Source organism: Mirounga angustirostris, unplaced genomic scaffold, assembly GCF_029215605.1.
Source record: "Mirounga angustirostris isolate CCGP_5_RB_7025 unplaced genomic scaffold, mMirAng1.0.hap1 SCAF_1, whole genome shotgun sequence".
NCBI lineage: Eukaryota > Metazoa > Chordata > Mammalia > Carnivora > Phocidae > Mirounga > Mirounga angustirostris.
In genome coordinates this window covers 22,736,163-22,759,526 of record NW_026991709.1, presented here as the reverse complement: position 1 = coordinate 22,759,526, position 23,364 = coordinate 22,736,163, and the positions used below count along the sequence as shown (strand labels likewise).

The 23,364-nt window shown below is 33.1% G+C and overlaps 1 protein-coding gene across 1 annotated transcript in view; it reads left to right on the top strand.

Annotated features, from left to right (window-relative positions):
• NCAM2 (neural cell adhesion molecule 2) overlaps positions 1-23,364 on the top strand; it is a 516,332-nt gene that overhangs the window by 457,041 nt on the left and 35,927 nt on the right. Inside the window, exons 13-15 of the mRNA XM_045902626.3 lie at positions 3,443-3,562; positions 6,170-6,291; positions 15,719-15,899. Coding sequence (XP_045758582.1) covers positions 3,443-3,562; positions 6,170-6,291; positions 15,719-15,899 — 423 coding nt within the window. The remainder of the gene's footprint in view (positions 1-3,442; positions 3,563-6,169; positions 6,292-15,718; positions 15,900-23,364) is intronic.

Below are 23,364 nucleotides of genomic sequence, written 5' to 3'. Positions count from 1 at the left end.
AAAGAGCTTTCACTAGAAACATTCAGATAATCCAAGTAAAATGTGGAAGATTTTTTATTTTTTTTTTAAGGGGAGGAGGGAATTGTTGTTTTAATTGTTTAATCTAATAACCTCAATTTTCCTTCATTTGGTATGCTCTGATACTTTGCTAGCTCTGTTATCCATTTTTAACCTAAAAAGATGAACCGTCTGATCTCCACACTTTTGATTTACAGATGATTTTATTTACAATTAAAATTGTGTGATTTGAATTCTACTGATTTTCTTGCTGAGTTGTATCAAGGCAAACAAATGAACAGAAACATTACCAATTGTTCTCACCTACAAGGCTGAGTTACAGTGTATCAATGATCTTAAAATGATGGTATTAAAGAGGACACGTACTGAGTGGAGCACTGGGTGTTATACGCAAACAATGAATCATGGAACACTACATCAAAAACCAATGATGTATGGTGATTAACATAACATAATAAAATAATTAAAAAATAAAAATTAAAAAAAAATAAAAATCACTAAAAGGAACTAGAAAACAGATCCTAAAAACCTAGAGGAAAAAAAAAATGATGGTAACAGTTGCATCTTTACATCATAGAAATATGGAGAGGCATAGCACCTAACAAAGTTTTCTGCAGCAGGAAAGGCATCTATAGCATTAATAAGTATCTAAATACAGAGTATTTTTGCCATTAAACAGAGTCGAAGATGAACAACTTTTGGACTATCAATTGCATTATCTCAGTGTCCATATAATATACCCATTTGCATAGATCAATGATGTGTGGTGATGATTATTTCACAGAGCACAGATTATTTTATCTATACCTTCTTTCAGTTTATTTTTCTACTTTTGTTTCTATGAACTTAATAAAAGTGTCTTTGTTCATGAGTTGGGAGACTCACTCAGCCCTGAGACGGTAGGATCTCAGTCAGTAGTGGAATTGGGCTCAGAACCAAATGACTTCCTTCATGATTTTAAAGCATGCATCATGACAGGATCTTCTTGCAAAGGTTTTTGTAGTCAGCCTAATACCTGCATGAGTCTAATATGTCCCCATGCTACATCAAGCCATTCTCCATTAGGGTAAAGGAAAGGGCAATCAAACACCCACTGCTTCATGACATCACATTCAACACTGACTGGTCTGTGAAAATATTGACTGTCCAAAGGCTTAAGCATTTTTATTATAAGATCTAAAGAACAAACATGCTTTTATAAAGCTTTAAAAATCTCTGCAGAACAGTAAGCCTATTTCACATTGACTTTAAATTTGTTATATTTATTTACCGGCAAATTGATAAGATATGATGACTTTTAAGCTCTTGAATTCCTTGTTATACTGACCTTAGACAGAATCTTTCAAGGACAGTAGGATTTCAACTTCTCAGCATTTTAGCTTTCTAACTTTTCATTTGATTCCCTCCTCCCTTTCCTTAATCTGCATGATCTAATGCACTAACCTCTCAGTCATAACTATTTATTTTTCTTGGACTGATATTATATATACATTGATTCCAGGTCACCAAACAACTGGATCTGGGTTTCCTGAAAAAGCTTACAGGTTGTTAGCTTGTCAGCAACACTTGGATTAAGCCTTTGTGTTCCCATTTATCCTTGTAGCTTCTAATCAGTTATATCAGGATATACCTGCCCATCAGTCTTTCCCACATGGCCTCCCTTAACTTTGACACCAAGTATCATAATCTGAGGCTTTGACAAGGCAATGCATTCTCAAAAACAAGGTCAGTTTTCTTACGAGGTAGAGAAACTGAGAAATACAAATGTCAATTTTACCAACTGGAAATATATCCTTTCTGCTGGTTTTAGAACATCTGTAATGTATTAAATAAAGTCTGGTTGATATCTGGGATCTTTTATTGCCATTAATAATTATCTGATATATATGACAAAATATATCAGATACATGTAAAATATATATGTAACTTTTATATATTTTAAATTCTGCATTTTAAACAAAGAAAAGATCTTTACCATGCATTCAGCAACTTTTTTTCTTTTCTGTAGTTGAGTAATTCAATGACATTAAACAATTATAATAAAAAAGCTAAAGAGATGTCATGATAATGAATATTAGGGAAAAGTATGAAACAAAAGGAAGTATCAAAACAAGTTCATTAAGTATATTCATACCATGTGGAATGAAAAATGTTACCTAAAGAATCTATATTATAATGCAACTAGTTTTCAGAAATATGCTAATAAATCGTATTGTAATTTTATTGAATGTATCATCTTCAGGCATGGTTCATATAAAACAGTATCTCTACAGATATGATCCTGGTTACCTATGATTTAAACTTTTATTTTATGATTGATTATATCTTGTATTATGAGTTGATCATTTTACTTGGAGTTATTATATAAGCCAAACATAATTTCTTTCTGATTGTTTATCAAGGCCTTACCACTTCCACTAGTAAATTTCTGCACTACTTTTTTTTTTAAAGATTTTATTTATTTATTTGACAGAGAGAGAGACAGCGAGAGAGGGAACACAAGCAGGGGGAGTGGGAGAGGGGGAAGCAGGCTTCCCGCAGAGCAGGGAGCCTGACGACGTGGGGCTCAATCCCAGGACCCTGGGATCATGACTTGAGCCAAAGGCAGACGCTTAATGACTGAGCTGCCCAGGAGCCCCAATTTTTGCACTATTTAGCAAAAGCAGGAAGGCTGGAGGCATCTATGGAATTTTGTTGGCTTCCTCAGAGGAATTTGTAAAGATATGATATTTTAAAGCTACCATTGTACTCAAAATTCTTTGGCAAATTGAAGAGGTTGGCATGACCCAGGAGATGTTTCTAATAAACTTCACATCCCTGTACTTTTTCAGATTCTCTCTTCTTAGTGTCATGTTGAATCCAGGTCTCATAAAGTATAGAATTAAAAACAAATTCGGAGAAAAAAATACATGAAGGTGACAACCTTCAAACCAGTATTAAAAATAATTTGATTTGAGATTATCAAATAAATTATCTATTTTGGTTGTAGAGTCAGCTTTGTGACACTTTTCCACCATGAGTGAAACACCTTATACCTGAGGCCAGAGTTCTGTATATTGAATTCCATATCTCCATGAAGTTCCATAGAAATAATGGATGTAAGGGAGATAAAATATTTGGGACGCATACCATAAGGATGTTTTATTTAGATCATTCTTATTTCTTGACTATATTGTGAATGTATCATAAAAGAAGCTATTAATTTTCTTCTTTGGAAGTTACTGCGTGGAATCGGAAGGCTAACATAGAGGTGAAGAAGGGCAGTGTTCACAAATCATTATCTTATATGTATTTTCTATTTTTTCAGGTATTTTCTGGGAAGATTGACAGTGAAATTATTCACTCAGCTTTGAAATAGGTTGTTTTGTTTACTTATTAAAATATATTAACCATAGACATGTATATATTATTTTTCGTCTTCTAGCAATGGTTGTTTTGAGCAACCTGGAACCAAATACAACTTATGAAATCAGGGTTGCAGCGGTAAATGGAAAAGGGCAAGGAGACTACAGTAAAATAGAAATCTTCCAGACATTACCAGTCCGTAAGTAATTATCTCTGTTTTGTTCTCTGTTGCCATTCTCTTCATTTGCAAACTTATGGGATTTTAAAATGCAGGGAGGTGTTTCAACACTTTGGGGAAGTGAATTAGGTCTTTGTTGAATTGGTTTCTGAAAACGGTGGCATCTAAGTATTTAAAAATAACTTTTCTCTGGAACGAGACAAAAAAGAAAAGGTGCACTACAGTAAATACAGTAAAACTGCCCTCAGGAAATTGTCCTCATCAGGAAGGTGTCCTATTCATTAATAGTCTGATTAATTAGATTATAGTTCTCAGACCATGGTCTGTGAGAAAGTAAAAATAGTGACTATGTAACACGTCCAGTATTTCATTCTTTAGATGAGACATGACTATTGTCTTTATCCTATAAATTCTGTAGGCCCTAAGTGTGAGAAAAAGACACCACTGAATTAATCCATTGTCATGGTGACTGCAGAAGAGATAAGACAGAACCTTGTCTCTGCTACTGTCCTCTCTTGGGGTATTGTAATCTGTAATCTGTGCATCACCCTGCTTGTTATATACACCTAATATGACAAGTTGGCTACAAGAGAAACCATTATTTTAATCAATTCCTTTTTGATAGAATTTACATTTGTTCTGAACTTTCTTTTCAAAGGAAGCAGCAACTGTAATGGAATCACAAATTTAGTGTATTGTAAAGGTTAAATGTAGACATAAATACTGTAAATTTATATGTTAAAACATTTGTAACTGAAAATACAGTTCCTGCTATTATCTCAAATGTTATTATCAAAATAATATTACAATATTATTAAATGAATTCAGACTGCACAACACATACATTCTGAAATTTAATTTAGAAGTGATATTAATCTACCTGAATATAAAATCCATCTTATCATTAGATTTTCCCACAATCTCTTAAGTCTTTTTAAGAAATTATTATACCTGGGGCGCCTGGGTGGCTCAGTTGGTTAAGCGACTGCCTTCGGCTCAGGTCATGATCCTGGAGTCCCGGGATTGAGTCCCACATCGGGCTCCCTGCTCAGCGGGGGGTCTGCTTCCCCCCCTCTTCCCTCTTTCCTCTCATGCTCTCTGTCTCTCATTCTCTCTCTCTCAAATAAATAAATAAAAAATCTTAAAAAAAAAGAAATTATTATACTGGTTTTTACAGACATTTTAATTCATTTATCAAAAATATGTTATATTGAATACGGATCATGTGATATCATAATATCTGCACACTAATGTAATTAATTTTAATGAAGAATCACTCCAAAATACCTCTATTTGTTTTGTTTCTCTATCGCTCTAGTATACAAGGCTATTTTATTATATAGTTGCATGTCACCACACCCCACTGACGTATTTCCTTAATGATATGCCTTTTCTCAAATAAACTACTCACTTCATATGGTTACAAACACCATATTTAAAAAAGATAACCGGCTGAGAAAAAAAAAAAAAAAAAGATTGTCCAAATTTGGAGGCATAAAATCCTCTTCACTCTACTCTGCTTAGTTGGTCTTGACATTCCTCTGAGTAAACCCATACTACAAGTTTCTGGAACCTTGCAAACTAAAGCATGTCTCCTGAAAGTTCCTTAGTATTACTATATTCCTATCTATAGGGAATTGGAGAAAAAAAGGGTAGAGGATGACAGCGCATGCTGAAGGACATCACATAAGTGACACACAGCAAGGAATTCCCATTCCAAGTTGTCAAGCAGTGATGGCGTCCTTCACATATTACATTTCACTAGATCCCTGTTCATATTAAACATACAAGCATCTTTGTTATAAGACCACCTCCATGGGAAGAATAACATCAAAGGCAAATATGTTCATGAAGTTAGAAGAAAAAAATATATATTGGAACACATATCTATTGATTAATTACTACAAAATTTCTGTATTCAAATCTGCATCTTAATTTAAAAATACTCACTAAGGGGCACCTGGGTGGCTCAATCGGTTAAGTGTCCAACTCTTGGTTTTGGCTCAGGTCATGATCTCAGGTCCTGAGATCGAGTCCCACATCAGGCTCTGTGCTCAGAATGGAGTCTGCTTGAGATTCTGTCTTTCCATCTCCTGCTGCCCCCCCAACGCATGTGTGGTCTCTCTCTCAAAATAAATAAATAAATCTTTAAAAAAAAACACTCATTAAAACAGATATATATGCTAAGCCATTATCTTTCTTGGTAAGTATATATTCCATATAGTTCTATAACTTAATATGTTTATATTAAAACATATGTACAAAATGTTTACAAAAATTTACATTAATAAATAGGATTGCACACTATTAATAACACAAGAAATAAAGTTTTCACGTTTATAATGAAATACTATTATCATAACATTTGCATATCAGTATAAATAATATTTTGGTTCTTGGTGTCACTTCTATATTTATGTAGATTTATGAATGTTGCTGTTTCTTAGTTGGGGAGAAAGGATCAGAGATTTTATCACAACAAAAGGCAAATGGAAAATGGTAAATTCAGGATCACATCATGTTTGTTTTTTTTAATTATTACATGACAGTGTTCTCTTTATTTGAATGCAGTTTCTCCAGGTATCTGAGGTGTGTATAAAAATCAAGAATGTCGTATTGCTTATTTAGGTGAACCAAGTCCTCCATCCATACACGGGCAGCCAAGCAGTGGGAAGAGCTTTAAACTCAGTATCACCAAGCAGGATGATGGAGGGGCCCCTATTTTGGAATACATTGTGAAGTATAGAAGTGTAAGTACCTTTTTTATTATCATTTTGTACAGTGTTTTCAGATTGCATTAAATTTGCATTCAATTCATAGACATATTAGGCATGTATGTATATTAAGTAACAATGATAAACAGTTCTTCTAGAAATTCAACTGCTAATTGTCCATTGCTGAAATTCATCATTATAAATGGTGAAATACTTGCCTTTTGTGTGTGTGTATAAAATCTAAGCATTTATCATCAAAATAATGCCATGTATCCATCTTGTGATTTCTAAACTTGACATTTCAGAAATGAAATAACATTTTCCTTGTTTTTTGACAAGTTTAACAGGATGTTTTCACCTTTCATTCTGCTTGATATTAGTAACTTCAAGCTAAGCCCCTCTTCTCAATTTTAGTTATTGTATTATAAGTAATTATTTAGTTATTGTATCAAAATATTTTATTTTTATTTTTATGAATTATTAAATTATTTATACCTTAAATTTATAAGCCTTTTGATATGAATCATTTGATTAAATAACAAATTAATTTAATCAACATTTAACAAAGTGGCCATATTGAACTTGTGGAAGAAGGATTAGTTTTTTTCAAGTTTAATTAGCACTAGCTAATACGGAATTTTGGACAGCTAAGAGCTGCCTTGGGACTTAATACAGTAGTAGATGAAGGACATCCTCTGGTTGCAGAGTGATAAAGAAAGTGACCTAGTGGAATTTGCCTTTGGCTGAAAATTATACCCAAGGCCGCTAAAAGTGGCTTCTCTTAACATTACCATAAGTGCCATTGAGTATTTGTGTCTATTGTGGAATATGTTAAAAGTGAAACACAATTTTAAATTATTATTTATTATTATAACTTATCTTTCTTTTCCAGCAACACAGTATATATTTTCTAAAAACAAAATTAAAATTATGTCCCATTAGAGAGAAATATTTCTCAAGACTGTCACTAAATGAAAAGTGGTTAGTTGGGTGTTGGGTCAACTAAACAATAGGGTCTGGGGTCTGCCACAAATTGTTAAAGTCATTATCTTTACTATCACAATAGCTGTCTCAGTCCTCTTGGGCTACCATAATAAAATACCATAGTTGGATGGCTTAAACAATTGAAATTTGTTGTCTCACAGCCTGGAGGTTGGAATTCCAAGATCAAGGTTTGGTTTCTTCTGAGGCCTCCTTCTTTGGCCTGCAGGTGACTGCCTTCTTGGGGTCATGACCTTTTTTTTTTTTTTAATATATTTATTTTTTTAAATTCAGTTAACATATAATGTATTATTGCTTCAATTATTCATCAGCGGTAGAGGTGAGTGATTCTTCAGTCTTATATAATGCCCAGTGCTCATTACATCACATGCCCTCCTTAATGTCCATCATCCAGTTACCCTATCCCCCATCCCCCTCCCCTCGGGCAGCCCTGTTTGTTCCCTATGATTAAGAGTCACCTTTTGTCTGTACACATACATCCCTAACCTCTCTTCATCTTCTTATAAAAATATCAGTCATATTGGATTAAAGATCCATCTAAATGACCTCCTTAAATCCATATTTCCTAATAAAGGCAACTCGGAGTTTAGGGATTTAACATATGAATTGGGGACTGGAACACAATTCAGTCCATAACAATGGTTATCATACATGAATCCTGTGTATCTAAAAGGACCCACTATTGGCATTTTGAGTAGCATAATAGTGAGCCATCCAGAAATCTACCCCCTATTACAGAATGTTTAGTATCCTTGCCCTCACTCACTTTAAAGCCAGTTGTGTCCCTGGTCATTATTGAAGCCAAAATGTTCCCTAGAGTAGCACTGCATCTGTTTAGAGCCAATTAGATTCACAAAATGGGAAAAAAAAAAAAGGCATTTTAGATATTCAAAGGGAAATTATATATATATATATATATATATATATATATATATATATATATATAATTTATTCATTTTATTATTTTATTATCTATTTTTATTATTTATTATTTTAATTGATTAATAATATAAATGATCATTTAAAATGCTGACCAAATTTATTTTGATTTCTTTAACATAAATTAGAATTAATGTCTTATGGAAGTTTTGTGTGAAACATATATGGATACAAATAAGTTGAAGTGTTAAGTATAATAAGATTGGAAAACTTGGAGTAATTCAAATTTCCATAAAGATGATGAAAATATTTTAATTTTTTATGTAGTTGATATGGCTTAGTCTTAGATTAAAATTTGAATGAAGTTTTATTTTCAGTAAATTTGTATCTTCCATTTATTCCCTTCTCTCCCCCCCAAACTAATAATAGCTGTGCCCTATTTTCACCTATTTATTCAACATCTATGTTTCCCCTACCAGTAAAAGAAAGTTTTAGTCCCTTCTCAAGTCCGTCTTACTTCTGTCTTGCCATACCCCTCCTCTCTATTTCCAATCCCCAGGTCTTTCTAACTTGAAAAAGTGCTAGAGGATTTGTTTTTAAATATGATAATGAAAATAATTGGTTGCATAATTAAAACATAGCTACAGTTGACTGATAATCAATTACTGTGTTACTGCTCTCAGACTTAATAGCATTTGGGGATGGAACACTGTTTTAGTAGCTGAATTTTAGGCTCCTATGGCAAGATTTATAAAAGCAATTCCTTGGGGTGCCTGGGTGGCTCAGTCGTTAAGCGTCTGCCTTCGGCTCAGGTCATGATCTCAGGGTCCTGGGATCGAGCCCCTCATTGGGCTCCCTGCTCAACGGGAAGCCTGCTTCTCCCTCTCCCACTCCCCCTGCTTGTGTTCCCTCTCTCGCTGTGTCTCTCTCTGTCAAATAAATAAATAAAATCTTAAAAAAAAAAAAAAAAAGCAATTCCTCTCCACCCTTTGTACTTCAAGGAAGGCATTTCTCCCTCTTGGACCCTATAAATATAAATATAAACCATTAATCAAACATTGGTTTGAAGGGGAGTTGGAGACACAGTTATGGAATGAATAAGTCACTGGTATAAAAGACACAGCATTAGGAATATAGTCAATGATATTGTAATAGAGATGTGATGTATCTGGAAAGATGGTGCTACATTGGTGGTGAGCATAGCATAATGTATGAACTTATTGAATCTCTATGTTGTACACCTGAAACTAATGTAACATTGTGTGTCAACTATACTAAAAAAATAGATACTTTTTAACACTTTTTAGTGGGAAAACTAAACCTTACAGAATGTGGGTAATTTGGTGGGCATGAAGAACAGATATCAGAACATAAGACTTTAAAATCGAAACAGTTTTGCAGCACAAAGTGTTGAATTGAAATCTGCCTGTGGAGATTATACCAACCCCTCGACTCTCTCATCTCACTTCAGTTGGCTAGCTCTGCGCGTCCAAAGTACAGCCATTCTGACCCACCTTATCTTTACCATATCGTTTATGGTATGCCTTCTACTTCAACACATTGAAATAATCTCTATATCTTTATTCTTTCCCTTCCTTCTCTGCCCTCTTCATCCTACAAACATCATGCTCTACAGGGCTAATAGGAAATCCCATGATTCAATGTAAATTCTATGAATGTGGTCAAACAAGAGCATATCTTGGGAAGGAATAATTTTCTCCACATTTTCTTTCTCAACAGATTAGTTCTTCACATTTAAAAATTCGGATGGCATAGCCAGGTGATGCGTAATGAGGAGGAAAAGTGTTGTGATAAGCACTGGGTGTTATATGCAACTAATGAATCATTGAACACTATATCAAAAACTAATGATGTACTATACAGTGCCCAACTGAACATAATAAAAGAGTCAAACTTGGGAAAAAATAAATAAAAATAAATAAAAATTTGGATTTTAAGATTTGGCGGCTGTTTTATGGCAGTCTTTGCTTTGATATTTGCACTTGTATTGAAATAGTTACAATTTCAAAAAGGTTTTAAATCACCTGTTCTCTTTATGTGATTCTAAGCCACTTCATCTATTAGTTGCTCAAACTGCATGAATTCCATAGTGGAATAAAGTACAGTTGAATAACTTGAAAAATTATTTTGCGATATGCGATGCATTTTTTAATTGTATAACCTCTATGGAAAGGAAATAGGGGAATTCAGAAAGTAAGCAATATCATAGGAATTTTAAACTTGATTGCTTCTTTGACCCTATCTTTCAACTCTCCATGTGCATGAGACTGTATGTTTTACAATCTAGGAACAACAGAATTGAGATAATATATTCCCTACGTGAGTGTTGATTGCTAGCAGACATTGAATCTAAGTATTAAACCTGCATTTCACCAGGATGAGGAAAGACAAACCATATCCTAATATAGAGAATGTATAACTTAATATAGATCAGGAAATGCATATAGAGCACCTGACTTTGTTCCGTTACACATTAAGAAGACAGAATTTATGAGAACAGAACTAGAGTAGTAAAAGAATTAGATGTCTCTATGCATTCTTTGTGAAAATTAATGTCTCTAACAATAAGTCAGTAGGATTAAACCGTGTGTTTGGAGAATAAAACAAGCTTATTAATTTCATAATGTATATGGAAAAATGAAAGAAATTATTTTATGTACAGAATATTTTACATCTACTTTGTGTTGTAGAGCCAATGTAACTCTATATAATTTAATAAATAGTCTTTTTCACGCTTCCACGAGTTTTTCACTGCTTTCTCCCTAATTTGATGATAGCTGTGGGATCATAACAATCACTTAGTGTTGGCACATTAAATGTTTCCTGAGCTAAGAAGGACTAAAAAAAAAAAAAAATTAGCTGCTTAAAATCATTTGTGAAGAAAGTACTTTAGGGACTAGCAACAGTGTTCTAGCATACGTTTCTGAGTCTTAATTGACCTTCTTAAGCTATTTGGAGTCTAGAAGGCTGTATCTTAATGGCCATAAGAAAAGAAAAGATAATTTTAAAAAGGTTCTTAAAATAATACATATGTAAAATTGAGTTCTTGTTGTTGAGATAACTTATTTTCTAATTAATTATTAATAATAATAACTTATTTTCTGATTTACCTATGTTTAGGTGGGTACACTGAAATTTATTTAAAGCCATCAGTATAAGTTTTGAAGCATTTTCAAATAATAACTATGGACATTAAAGAATCCTAAGCTTTCTGATAATTTTCTTTGCACTAGTGAAGAGGATGAGTTTTATTCATTCTGGTATTGATATCCTCAAAAATACTATTTGTTGTCTGAATGAATAAATATATCAAAGAATCAATGAATAAACAAGTCTGTGTTGAGCAATTATACATAATTCTATAATTAGATTAATAAATCTAAGAAATAATGCAAGAGAAAAAACACTTGTACTGGCTGAATTTTTATGGGTTGTGAGAACACAGAAGGTGATGGATAGGAAAAATTAGATCTTAGTTTTCCCTAAAGAGATATGTGAGTGATGGAGACTAGGAATAGATTAAGTAGGATCCAGTTTACAAAATTTTGCCAAGCCTCAGGATATGGAACAAAGGCAATTTGAATCAGTTATGATAATAGAAAAAAAAATCAGAATTTGAGTCAACTATACTTCAATTAAAAAGAAAGAAATTAGAATTTGAAACTTTACTAAAATCCTCCAAATCTTACATCTTTTGATATCACAGTGGAGTGTATGAGTGTGTGTGTGAGAGTGTGTGTGTGTGTGTGTGTGTGTGTGATTGCTAAATCACCTCTCTGATATTCAGAGTAATAAATGGAGCTGTAGAGAATTCTGGGGCCTTTTATAAGGTCATACAAGTAGTGAATACCTGAACCATGCTACCAGGAAATCTAGGAACCAGAAACCGCCTTACATGGCAACACAAAATCTTAAAGCATAACACAGGGGAAGTCACGAGGACCTTAAAATTCATCTAGTGAAAGAACAAGCTCACTTCCTCTATTGTCCTCTGTTGATTCTGTTTTCATTTAAGATGATGTTGAACATATATTCCCTGAGACTTGAAATAGGATTAGTGAATTACTTCTTATAAATAAAAGCAGTCAGGGAGTCCTCTACAAATAAGAAAACCAACACTCCTTTCATCTCTTCTCAGCTCTTCTCCCTATACGATGACAGCAAATATTTCCCCATATGCTGGTATTATGATTTTAAAATAACTGTTAAGGAGAGCCTCTTAACTGTCATTTGGCCCTGCTATCTATTTTCTGAGAAAAAGGATTGCTTAAGAGAAGCCATATCAGAGCAAAATGGCCATTTTTCTTTTAGTAGCTGCCCTTCAACATTTAATTGGCTTATTAATAATAGCCCTATTCAGCAAATCATCTCATTAAGTTACCTAGGGGAACATTTTGCAACTAGATTATCTTAAATCGTTCCCTAGGCATTCAAATTCTGTAAATTAGGCACTCTGCAGATGCATAATTGAGATTTTGATACCTAGGGGAGTATTTGGTAACACCCACTTTAATTTTTTTTTCCTATTCCCTAGGAATAGCAATTAAGGGATTAAAAAGGCTCCTTGTCTAATGTCGAATGGAAATTGACTAAATGGGGGGAAATATTAGAACTCCCTTTGGTTCCTTATGCCATCAGTCCAACTATCTAAAATGATGGAGGGGCTTTTAATTTATCATGTTAAGAGCTTCAACAATTAAAAGTTAAACGATGGGTAATTCAGAAGAGACTATCTGCATGTCTTGTGCTTGTCAAGAAGTTCCCTTCAAATGGTCAGTTCCCAGAAATAGTATTTTTGGAGGATTATGTGAAGGACATGAAGTCTCTCCATCACTCTGAAGAATAAATTTTGTCCTGGGGTAATCCAGATCTCAGCTGTTGGTTCATTTTCTGGCTCTTTCGCCCATATCTCCACTCAGATCCAAAGCAGAACTCAACTCTGGATTTTCACCAAGGTATTCATTCTCACCAAGCACTTTACAGTTGCTTAGGACTTCTGGAATTATTGGGATAAAAGGAAGGCCATAGGGGCAACTCTTTAGTGCTTCATGTACCCTTTGTCTTTATCTAATCTTTCAGTTCTCCTGCTTCTTACAACCTCCTTCCTGTAGATGGGCATATGTGTATACACAGTATAGAACATATCAGATATTTATGTTATATAGATTTTATTGTGTCTGTATATGTGTATATATTGTGTCTATATATGTGTGTATGTGCCTAAACACATATACAGATATAGACACAATAAAATCTACATATATACATACATATACATATATACATGTAATGTATCATCTAAGATTGTTTTTGAGTAAATATTTTTAAGCTTTATTTTTTTGGTCAATACCTATAGTGTTGTTACATTTACTGAAAACAATAAGCCTATAGTGTGTATCTTTCTGTCTCCCAGTGTTGGTACAACTTTCTGAGATTTTCAGTCATTGTGCTTACTTTTGGATCTAAACCTCTGTGAAAGAATCACACTTTTTCATTAACTAAGTTAGGAAAAATGAAAAATGGCACTGGAGTTTATTATTTCCAATGAGGGTGACATCACTTCCCCAGAGAGACCTTCTGAGGCCCTAGACTCTCCTAAGTTTCCCTGTTTTATGCTCCCAGAGCATTCTTCATTTTTCAAAGAGCTCATGTCTTTCTTCCGGGCTGGTGTACATTCCAAGATGAGCATATTGTACATGTCCTGCTCACTATTGTGTTCAGAGTTCTAGAACAGCCCCTCTACCCAATAAAGATGGAATTAATAATTGATGGATGAATCGATGATGAAGGAAGGTGTTGGGAAAATCATGGCTGTTCCGTACAGCTGTCCCAAACATTTCAGAAGTGCTCCTCACTTCCTTTCTTAGACTTAATAATCATTTAGTGATGTAGACAAGTTACAAGCATTCTGGCCCAAACTATTTGGTTTTCCAATGGCCTCTTCAGTACACCTCAATACCTTAAATAGTACTGGACAACAATTTATAAACTTAATACATTTATAAGTTCAAAAAGCAAAGGAAATATCTCTTGTTTATATGATAACTTTAGGTGCTTTTCCAAAACCCATGGCTTCATAGCATTAAGGGTGCTAATATGTTTTAGTCTTAGATGAAATATCAAAATAGGCTGATACCTCTGTAATAAAAATTCTATGTAACCAAAAATAATTAAGTAGGAAAATAGAGTAACAGTATGGTATCAAAACAGTAATGTCTTCTTGTCTCCTTTTAATGGACACTTCATGTGTGTAGTATCATCAATTTAATGCGATCATGCATTTAACATCCACAATTTAATCTCAGAGAATAAATCCTAAATTTTCACCATAAATGCTGAAAACATTTTTATGCTTTATAGTCAAAGAAACATTGTAAAATATTGACTCAACATAAGGTAATACTGGGCTGAGCTCTGAGGTTAAAAAAGATTGATCTGTCTGTCATCTGTCTATCAATCTATCTCGCCAGACTCTAATTTACTTATAATTATATCTCTGGGAAATTGAGATTTGCAATTGCAGTGATAATTTATTAAATATATCATTCCAGAAAAAATGTTTTATTTTCATATAGTTATTATGGAAATAGGCTCTCCTTAATAATGGTTGTCATTTGTTAAGTGCTTGTAATTCCTAAGGCCCTGGACTACCCAAAGTACTTGGTTTTCCTCATTGCTCCCTCATAAAAGCTGACAGATGCAGCTGTTACTATCATTTCTGTAATAGAGATGAGAGAAACGAGGCAAAGAGGTTAAGGAATGCACCAGTGTTTAAATGGTTAATATGGCACAGCCAAATGTTCACATTGTTTAGGATAGTTTGAGTTATTAAGTTGTATAAATTTATTTTTGTGTGTTAATTGTAATCATAGTATATTTTTCAAATAAAGGTTAATTCAAATATGTGATCTAAAGCATTTCTTTTAGAAAGACAATCAGGATTTAAGTGTAGATGTTCAAGGATAGCATAACACATTTTATTTTCTGATGCTAATAACATTTTTAACAGGTAATATTTTTTCTTATGTGTTGTTTTATTATGAGTCTAAAACATCAGAGTAATAAAAATACTCTTGGTAATTTAAATCTGTAAAAAATATCCAACCTCTATTTGTAAGACATTTTGTCTCCCCGTCCCCCCACCTCAAACCTTAAACAATAGTCTCTGGCAATTATTTTAATGGACATACTAAACTTTTTCTGTAAATTATGTTTCATTTTTTCTGTCCACAGGACTATTAATAATCAAAAAATGGCCAAACAGCAAAATGATATCTGTGAAATAAAAATAAATTCTTAATGAAGGTGAATTATCAGCCACTGAATTATCAAAAATTAATTATGAAATCATTATTTGGCTAAAATTTTAAAAAACATTACATTTTTATGGAAAATTCTCAGAAATGACTTCATTGATAAAGCAACTTTCTTTATCCCTGTAGATGATAATATATCCTTTCTTGAAGTTAATAAAAACACTTTTTCTACCTGAAGATAAATTATATTTTTTAAAAATCCCAACTTCAGTGTATTTACAAAATATATTTGATTGCCTCTACAGAAAGATAAAGAAGATCAGTGGCTAGAGAAAAAAGTGCAGGGAAATAAAGACCACATTATTTTGGAGCATCTACAGTGGACAATGGGGTATGAAGTTCAAATTACAGCTGCCAATAGATTGGGATATTCAGAACCAACAGTCTATGAGTTCAGCATGCCACCAAAGCCGAACATTATTAAAGGTAAGCAAAACTAGCTGCTTTCTTAGGCTGGCAATAAATATGATAATCATCTTTTTATAACTCCTCTGGATTTTTTCTTAATATTGAAAAACATAATTTTATAGAAGGAATTGTAAATTCTGAGTTCTAATCGTGATTATCATGACATGTCTTACTCAAGATTTCTCAAATTGTTCTTGCCATGGGGTATCAGTTAACTTGTAAATACACTCTGACTTTGGTGGTTGAAGCGATGGGGAGAGAATGAACAGAGGGAGGGGATGGAAGGTAAAAGTGAAGTGTCAAAAATCAACATGAAAAATTTCTGTTGAAACCAGAAAATCTTTCACAAAGAAGACTTCTCTACCAAACACACGGAGGCTGGCCCTTCATTTTTGGAAAAATGCGGTCAAAGATAATGATGAGCCCATCCATGACTGATCAAACCAGTTGATTTTGGAAAGGTAGAATCAATCACACAGTAAGTCAGAAACAACCACAGATGTAGCCCAGAAAAAATTATAACTAGGATTTCAAGGAGGCTCACAATGTTACAGGACACTCAACATCAGTATTCAAGCGCACTGGTGAATTCTACCTTTATTAGTAACAGTGCTTGCATCATTGTATGCTAGTGATAGTATCGAAGTCCACAGGAGAGATATTAATTTTTTTCAGATACATGTTATAGAGGTAAGGATGCAAGAATTTGTCCTGATTCATAGTCATATTTAACTCTATGAGTTATCACATGGGTCATACTTTAACATCTACCATTCCTTTAAATATAATATGTAACATTTACTGGTAAATCTCATACATACATGTATGAATATATGTAATATACATATACTCTTCATATGTATATATGTAGAGATGGGGGCAGCATATTGATAAGCATGGCTTATTGAAGTCATATTATATTACAGTGTTAGTATTGTTACATAACACTGTTGGGACTGGGAAAAAATAAAATGTGTTAGTTAAGTCATGTTCTTTAACCCCCTTGTAACTTCAGATAGATATCAATCTCATTATTGTGAGTTTGTGATATAGTGCATCTTTTTTTCCAAATTGAAAGCATCTTTATACAGTTAATCTTTCTATTAAAAAATAATTACAAAAAAAATTACTATTGGTTATATGGTTTAAAAGTCATTGATATTTGACTTTGTATGGCTAATATTAATAAGTGCTTCCAATTATAATTTGAAATTAGGAAGTGGGGAACATCTAGAACTAATATTGATATGTTGTAATGGAATTTTTAAAAATTTACAAAGTACTTTTGCATTTATTATCTCATTATCTCATTTATGTATCTCTGAATCTGAATTGAATGAGGAAGAGTTATACTCATTTTACAGATGTAAATTTGGAAGGTTAAGGGATCTGTTCAAGGTCAGAGATACTTTAGTCATATGACAAGTCCAATGATCTTATAAGATGATACACCTAAGAATATGATTGAATATACTATCAAGTTCATTGCCTCTGTGAGTTTGAAACACCAGTAACTACTTCTACAATTATAATGTTTTATTTTTGTAGTAATTATCTTCCATACAGATACCAGCAACATGATATAAATATGACTCTAAATCTGAGTCAGAATCTTCAAAGGAGGATTTCAACAGTGTACTCCATTTTCCTCAATCTTTAATTTAGCTTGTATGTTTGGAGAAAATAATTATTTTTATCAAGATAAAAATTAATGTTGTATGAGGTTGGAAGAGAACATTTTAATAACATTTTATAGGTAACAAACAAATTATGAAAAAAATAGACTTTAGGCAGGTTACTTTATGTTATACTTCCAGAGTCCCTGCTAGTTTTATAAAAAATCATTGTTAAGGAGCTCCTGGGTAGCTCAGTCAGTTGAGCATCTGCCTTCAGCTCAGGTCATGATCCCGGGGTCCTGAGATTGAGCCCCGCATCGAGCTCCCTGTTCAGTGGGGAGTCTGCTTCTCCCTCTCCCTCTGCTGCTCCCCCTGCTTGTGCTCTCTCTCTCTCTAATAAATAAATCTTTAAAAAATCTTTTAAAAAATCATTGTTAATAAAAACCAAAAATAAGTATGGATAAAAGGGTAAAAAGTAAATAAGAATATATGTATATACATTTATACATACATATACATACATACACACATATATACATATACAGGCACAAACATATCTAAGATATATTATGATATATTTACCATAAAAACATATTTTGTTTGAATTTCAGAATCAGATTGTGGGCAGTACCTAGAAGACAAGTGGAAAGAATTATGGTTTATAGTTTCAGCTTTGCTCTTGTTAATTAATTTTTCTTGATATGCATTTTCTTATCTCTAAGCTAGTTTCTTCTGGTTCTGCTATGTTAGGATTCATTCATTTGTTCTAGGTATTTATTGAGGTCTTGCTTTGTGAGAATGACAGAAATGGGCACAGAGGAATGACCTGTGAAAAGTACAGAACTGGCCCCTGCCCTCAGAGACCTTACAATCTAGTAGGGCAGGTAGACATAAAACCTAGGGTTCGAATAACCACCAAATAATTACAACTAAGAGATATGCTGGGGCTGTATGCTGCCATGAAGGGGTTTGCACTTGTACCTAACTTGTGGTGGGAGAGGTAGGGGTTAGGGAAGGGTTCCTTTAGAAAGTGCCTTTCCAAAACAAAGTTAAAGGAAATGAGTCTTCTAGGGAAAGTTCGTATATAGAAGAAGCCTCTGAGAGAGAGAAAAAAAAATTTTTTTTTGATCTGCTTTAGGAACTAGATAAAACATGGCTGAAGAGAACCTGGAGGTGTATGAACAAAAATAAGGATAAAGAGGGATCTACAACCCAGATAATCCAAGGTCTTCTGAAAATTACATAAACAATCTTAAAAGCGGTCCTAGAGGCAATAAGAAATCATTTGAAGCAGGGACATTATATGAATAGATAGGCATTACAGACAGATTAATCTTGCTCATATGGGTAAAAGGAAGAGATGGATGAACAGGAACACTTGAAAAAAAGTGACAGCAGTAGAAAAAAAAAACGTGAATAAATTCTGGACACAGTGTAGATGTAGGTTAACCTTACATGTGTAACAGATTGAATTAAGTAGATATTGATGACTTTTGAGTTTCTTGCTTGGATAGTTGGAACACTGTTGGCATCATCTCTCAGGATGAAGAATTTGAGGAACAGAATTTGCAGAATAGGATCAAACATAAGATCGGTTTGGTAATCCTTAAGTTTGAAATGTCAAGTAGTAGTTATATATGTGCATATAAAGATGAGAAGATGTCATAGATTGGAAACATACATTATGATGTTAACATTAACAGGTGAATGGTATCTGAAGCCTGGGTGAGGATAAAATTACACAATGAGTAATGCCCAAGCTCCATGAAAAAGAGTCTGAAATACTCATAGATGTCTCCCTGGTACCTAGAAGCGTGCCTGGCACAGCATAGATGTTCAAGGAGTACTTTTTGGGTAACTGAGTAGAGTATAAAGAACTGAGTCCCAAGGAACTATTATATGGGAAGAGAAAACCACAGCAACCCCCCACCCCCCATGAGATTAAGATGTTGTAGAGTTCCTGGAAAAACAGAAGACTGTAGTATCTTGGAAGTTAAGGGAGAGTCATCTTTCAAGAAGAAAAGCTATAAATCGCATTTGCCACTTCAGATGCTGCCAAGAGGTCAACGGAACTCAATCGAAAGAGATGTGAAGTGTCCTTCATACATACAACTTTGCTGAAGTGGCTATGAGAGAAATTAGGTAGGAGTGGGCTGAGGATTTTATGTGAGGTTAGGAGGTTTAGATTCCATGTTTATTTAATGCTTTTAAGAAGGTTTGCTATGAAGGCGAGCAGAGATTAAAAAAAAAAAAAAGAATCAGTGTCAGAAGGACTTTAGGATGAAAAATGCTGGAGTGTGTTTCACAGCTGATGAGGCAGATCACGCAGTCAAGGAGAAGTCAGAACAAGCTATCTGAGAAGGTAGGAGAAAGAATTCCTCCCCCTCTAAACTGTGCAGCTGATGGCTTTCTTCATGGAAAGCCACATTAATGACATGCCTTTAGAGTTTAAGAATCGTTCAGCTTAGCTCTAGAAGGTTTTGGGGGTCAATTTTAAAGGCTGTAAAGGGTGATGGTGAATTTGGGAACCTTTATGCCCACAATATCCTACAGAGTTAAAATTACGTATTGGTAAAATAAGGAAAATGATTTGCATATGCCTTCATCAAAATTACCCTGGTAGCTGTATGATTTCTTTTTCCATTTTAAAGTAAATATTATAAATTTAAACTCATATCTGAAATAAGTTATCAATAATAAACTAGCAGACCTTAAGTCTTTTTATGCCAGTTTTAGAAGATGTGAACTTTAGAAGTTGATTTAGTTTTAATTCATTTTTGGTAGCATGCGTTGTAAACTGTCTAAATAAGTTTATAGACTTTTTTTTTATTCTTATGTTAATCCCCATACATTACATCATTAGTTTTAGATGAAGTGTTCCATGATTCATTGTTTGTGCATAACACCCAGTGCTCCATGAAGAATGTGCCCTCCTCAATACCCACCACCAGGCCAACCCATCCTCCCACCCCCCTCCCCTCTAGAACCCTGTTTGTTTTTCAGAGTCCATCATCTCTCATGTTTCGTCTACCCCTCCGATTTCCCCCGCTTCATTCTTCCCCTCCCGCTACCTTCCTCTTCCTCTTTTTTTTTTCTTAACATATATTGCATTATTTGTTTCAGAGGTACAGATCTGAGATTCAACAGTCTTGCACTTTTGAATCTAAAAAGTCATTGCTTATGTGCATTCAATATATTTAACTTTTTGTAAGCAACAGGCTAAATATAGAGTACATGTATTTGTTGGACTGAAGAACTATTTTTTTAACAATATGCTCACCTTACATTCATATATAATATGTTACATTAACAATGATGGTTTTTCTACGTATGTATATTAGTGGATACCACATTTCTCCATAGTTTATTATTCTAATTTAAAAGGTACTTTGTGATGAATAATATTTTCTCATTTCCACTTATTAAACATATATTTACTTTGAAAGATGTGTTTCTTGATTTACATAGAACTAGAGTGCAAAAATCACAATCCTGTTCCCTTTTGGAATATTCATACAGCATAATGCCATCTCATTTTATTTATAAACAGTGAGAATATTGAATAGTTATGACAAATTAATTCTTATAAAATGATTACAAATCTATGGAATGAGAGTTTGATAAAATGACATTTATGGATTTGTTCTGTAATCTCTATGGCTAAAAATACTACTACTTTGGTGGATTGAATATAATCTAATGTTTTAAACAATCCTTGGTGATAAATAAATTTATTTTGAAAAACATTTCCCACTATTCTTTTGGTTTATGACAGGTTTAATACTGTTTGTTTTAACAACAACAACAAAAAAGGGGTCTTTTTTTTTCTTTTAGTAATTGCTTCCTTTTTCTGCTTTTGTTACAATGAATTGAACACATGTCTAATTTTAACACTATTAATATAATTTGGTGACAAATAATTGCATTCATACATTGTTAAGATCTGATGATAAAACAATTCTACCATCTGAATTCAAGCACGTAATACATCTATAAGAGTTCCTCAAATTTAAGAAGCTAGAAAAGAAATTATATAAATCACCACCACTAAATATGTTGTTAAAAATTTTCAGGTTTTTTTCCTTTTGTTTTTTCATGGTTGTTTTGATTATATTTCTAATGAATGTACAGTAAAATAATTTTGATATCACTCCGTCTAGTTCCACGCAATACTAGCATACCCTTACAGTTCTGAATAACTCAACATAAACAAAGAAAACAACATTTTCAAGTGCATGGCAAATACTAAAATGTCTTCTTAAAGTTAAATTTATGATCTTTTCAGAATATGAATAAGAGAAATTCTAAAACAGCAGTGAAATTGAAGTTCAGTTAATTGGAAAGAACTTCATTTTAACTATCTGGAAATCTCAGTCAAAGCTAAATGTTAATACTACACCCAAAACAGTATTTCTTTGAATTTAGCACATAATGAAAAAGTAAACCTATATTTTCATGTTCTTTTGTTCTCAAAGTTATTTTTAAAGAGGTACAATGACATATGTCTAGAGTTTGTCTTTGGTCAGTCAGGGCTCCTTGCTTCTTCTATTCTTATGGCAAATTTTCATTGTGTGAATAGGTAATTTTCACTGATATTTCTTGGTAGCTTATTCACTGTTAAAAATATAACTACTTTTATCAAATATTTCTTCTAAGATATGATGGCAGTGAAAAGTACTATCAGTAAACATTGCAGAATATGATGAGCTCATATTTACAGTAGCACAGTGAAGTGGAGGTGCCTTCTCGCTTATAAGATGTATCTTCATTCGAGAATAATTAAGATGCTTACATTTAAAGAATCAATGACAGAACTACTGTCTGATTTATGTGAAATAAACATTAATTAATACTGAGTATTAATATTGAGGCTCAGTTATGATTTAATGTGACAACTATTTCGTAATGTTCTGTACAGATTTTAGCCATTCTTTGTCTTGTATCAAAGTAATTTTTTTGTAGGTAATTTGTAATGGCTTTGTGTAAATCTTGCATTAATTATTTTCTCTTTTTTTTTCTTTCCTACTGTCACTTTTTTTTCTTTTTCTTTATTTTCATGTTTGTAACCCTACTCTTTTCTTTCTTAATTATTTTATTCTTATTCTATTTTCAAAAACAATTTCCGTCACGCAGATAAATGCTGTGAAGCGAATAAAGGCGAAAATGGAAGCCAGTCATGGCAGCTGAATGCTGCTGGGTTTTCTTTCATTATAGCCATAAGTTTGTCTTGGATGTTTTAATGTTGTTGTTTTATGATATTTCCTTTTATGCCCTGCAAATTTACAAGGCTAATCTGAAATTATGATAAAAGATTTTCTATGGTCCAACTAATTATGCATGTATCTTCACCCATGAACAATTAGCCTATTTTCCCTTCCCAAATTGTCAACCTTTAAAGTAAATAATTTGTCAGAAAATCACTGAAAGAACGTGAATCAGGATTGTTTCTTCTAGGATAAGTTCATTGCATAATTTGCTTCATTCTAAAGTTTCCTTTAATTTCTGAAGTTGACCTGTTAAATATCATGTCACTTTTACTTGGAACGTAAGCATTTACTGCATCTAGTCTTTCATTTGATTATTTTGCAAATATAATTCAATATCCATGGCCATACATTGTATAAATAGTAATTTTATTACGTAGAATTGTGGATCTTTTATATTGGTTTTAATTGTTACTCTTTTAAATGTAAGTTTCTAACTTTATGGACATTTATAAAATTTCATAGTGCTTACCATTTATATAAAACATAAACCTGATAACTTTTATTATATTAGATGTGTATCCTTATTGTGCGACCTATTTTCCATTTACCGACCTAAAATGTCATAAGGAATAAAAGTGGAAAAGTTTCTTCTTTTAAATT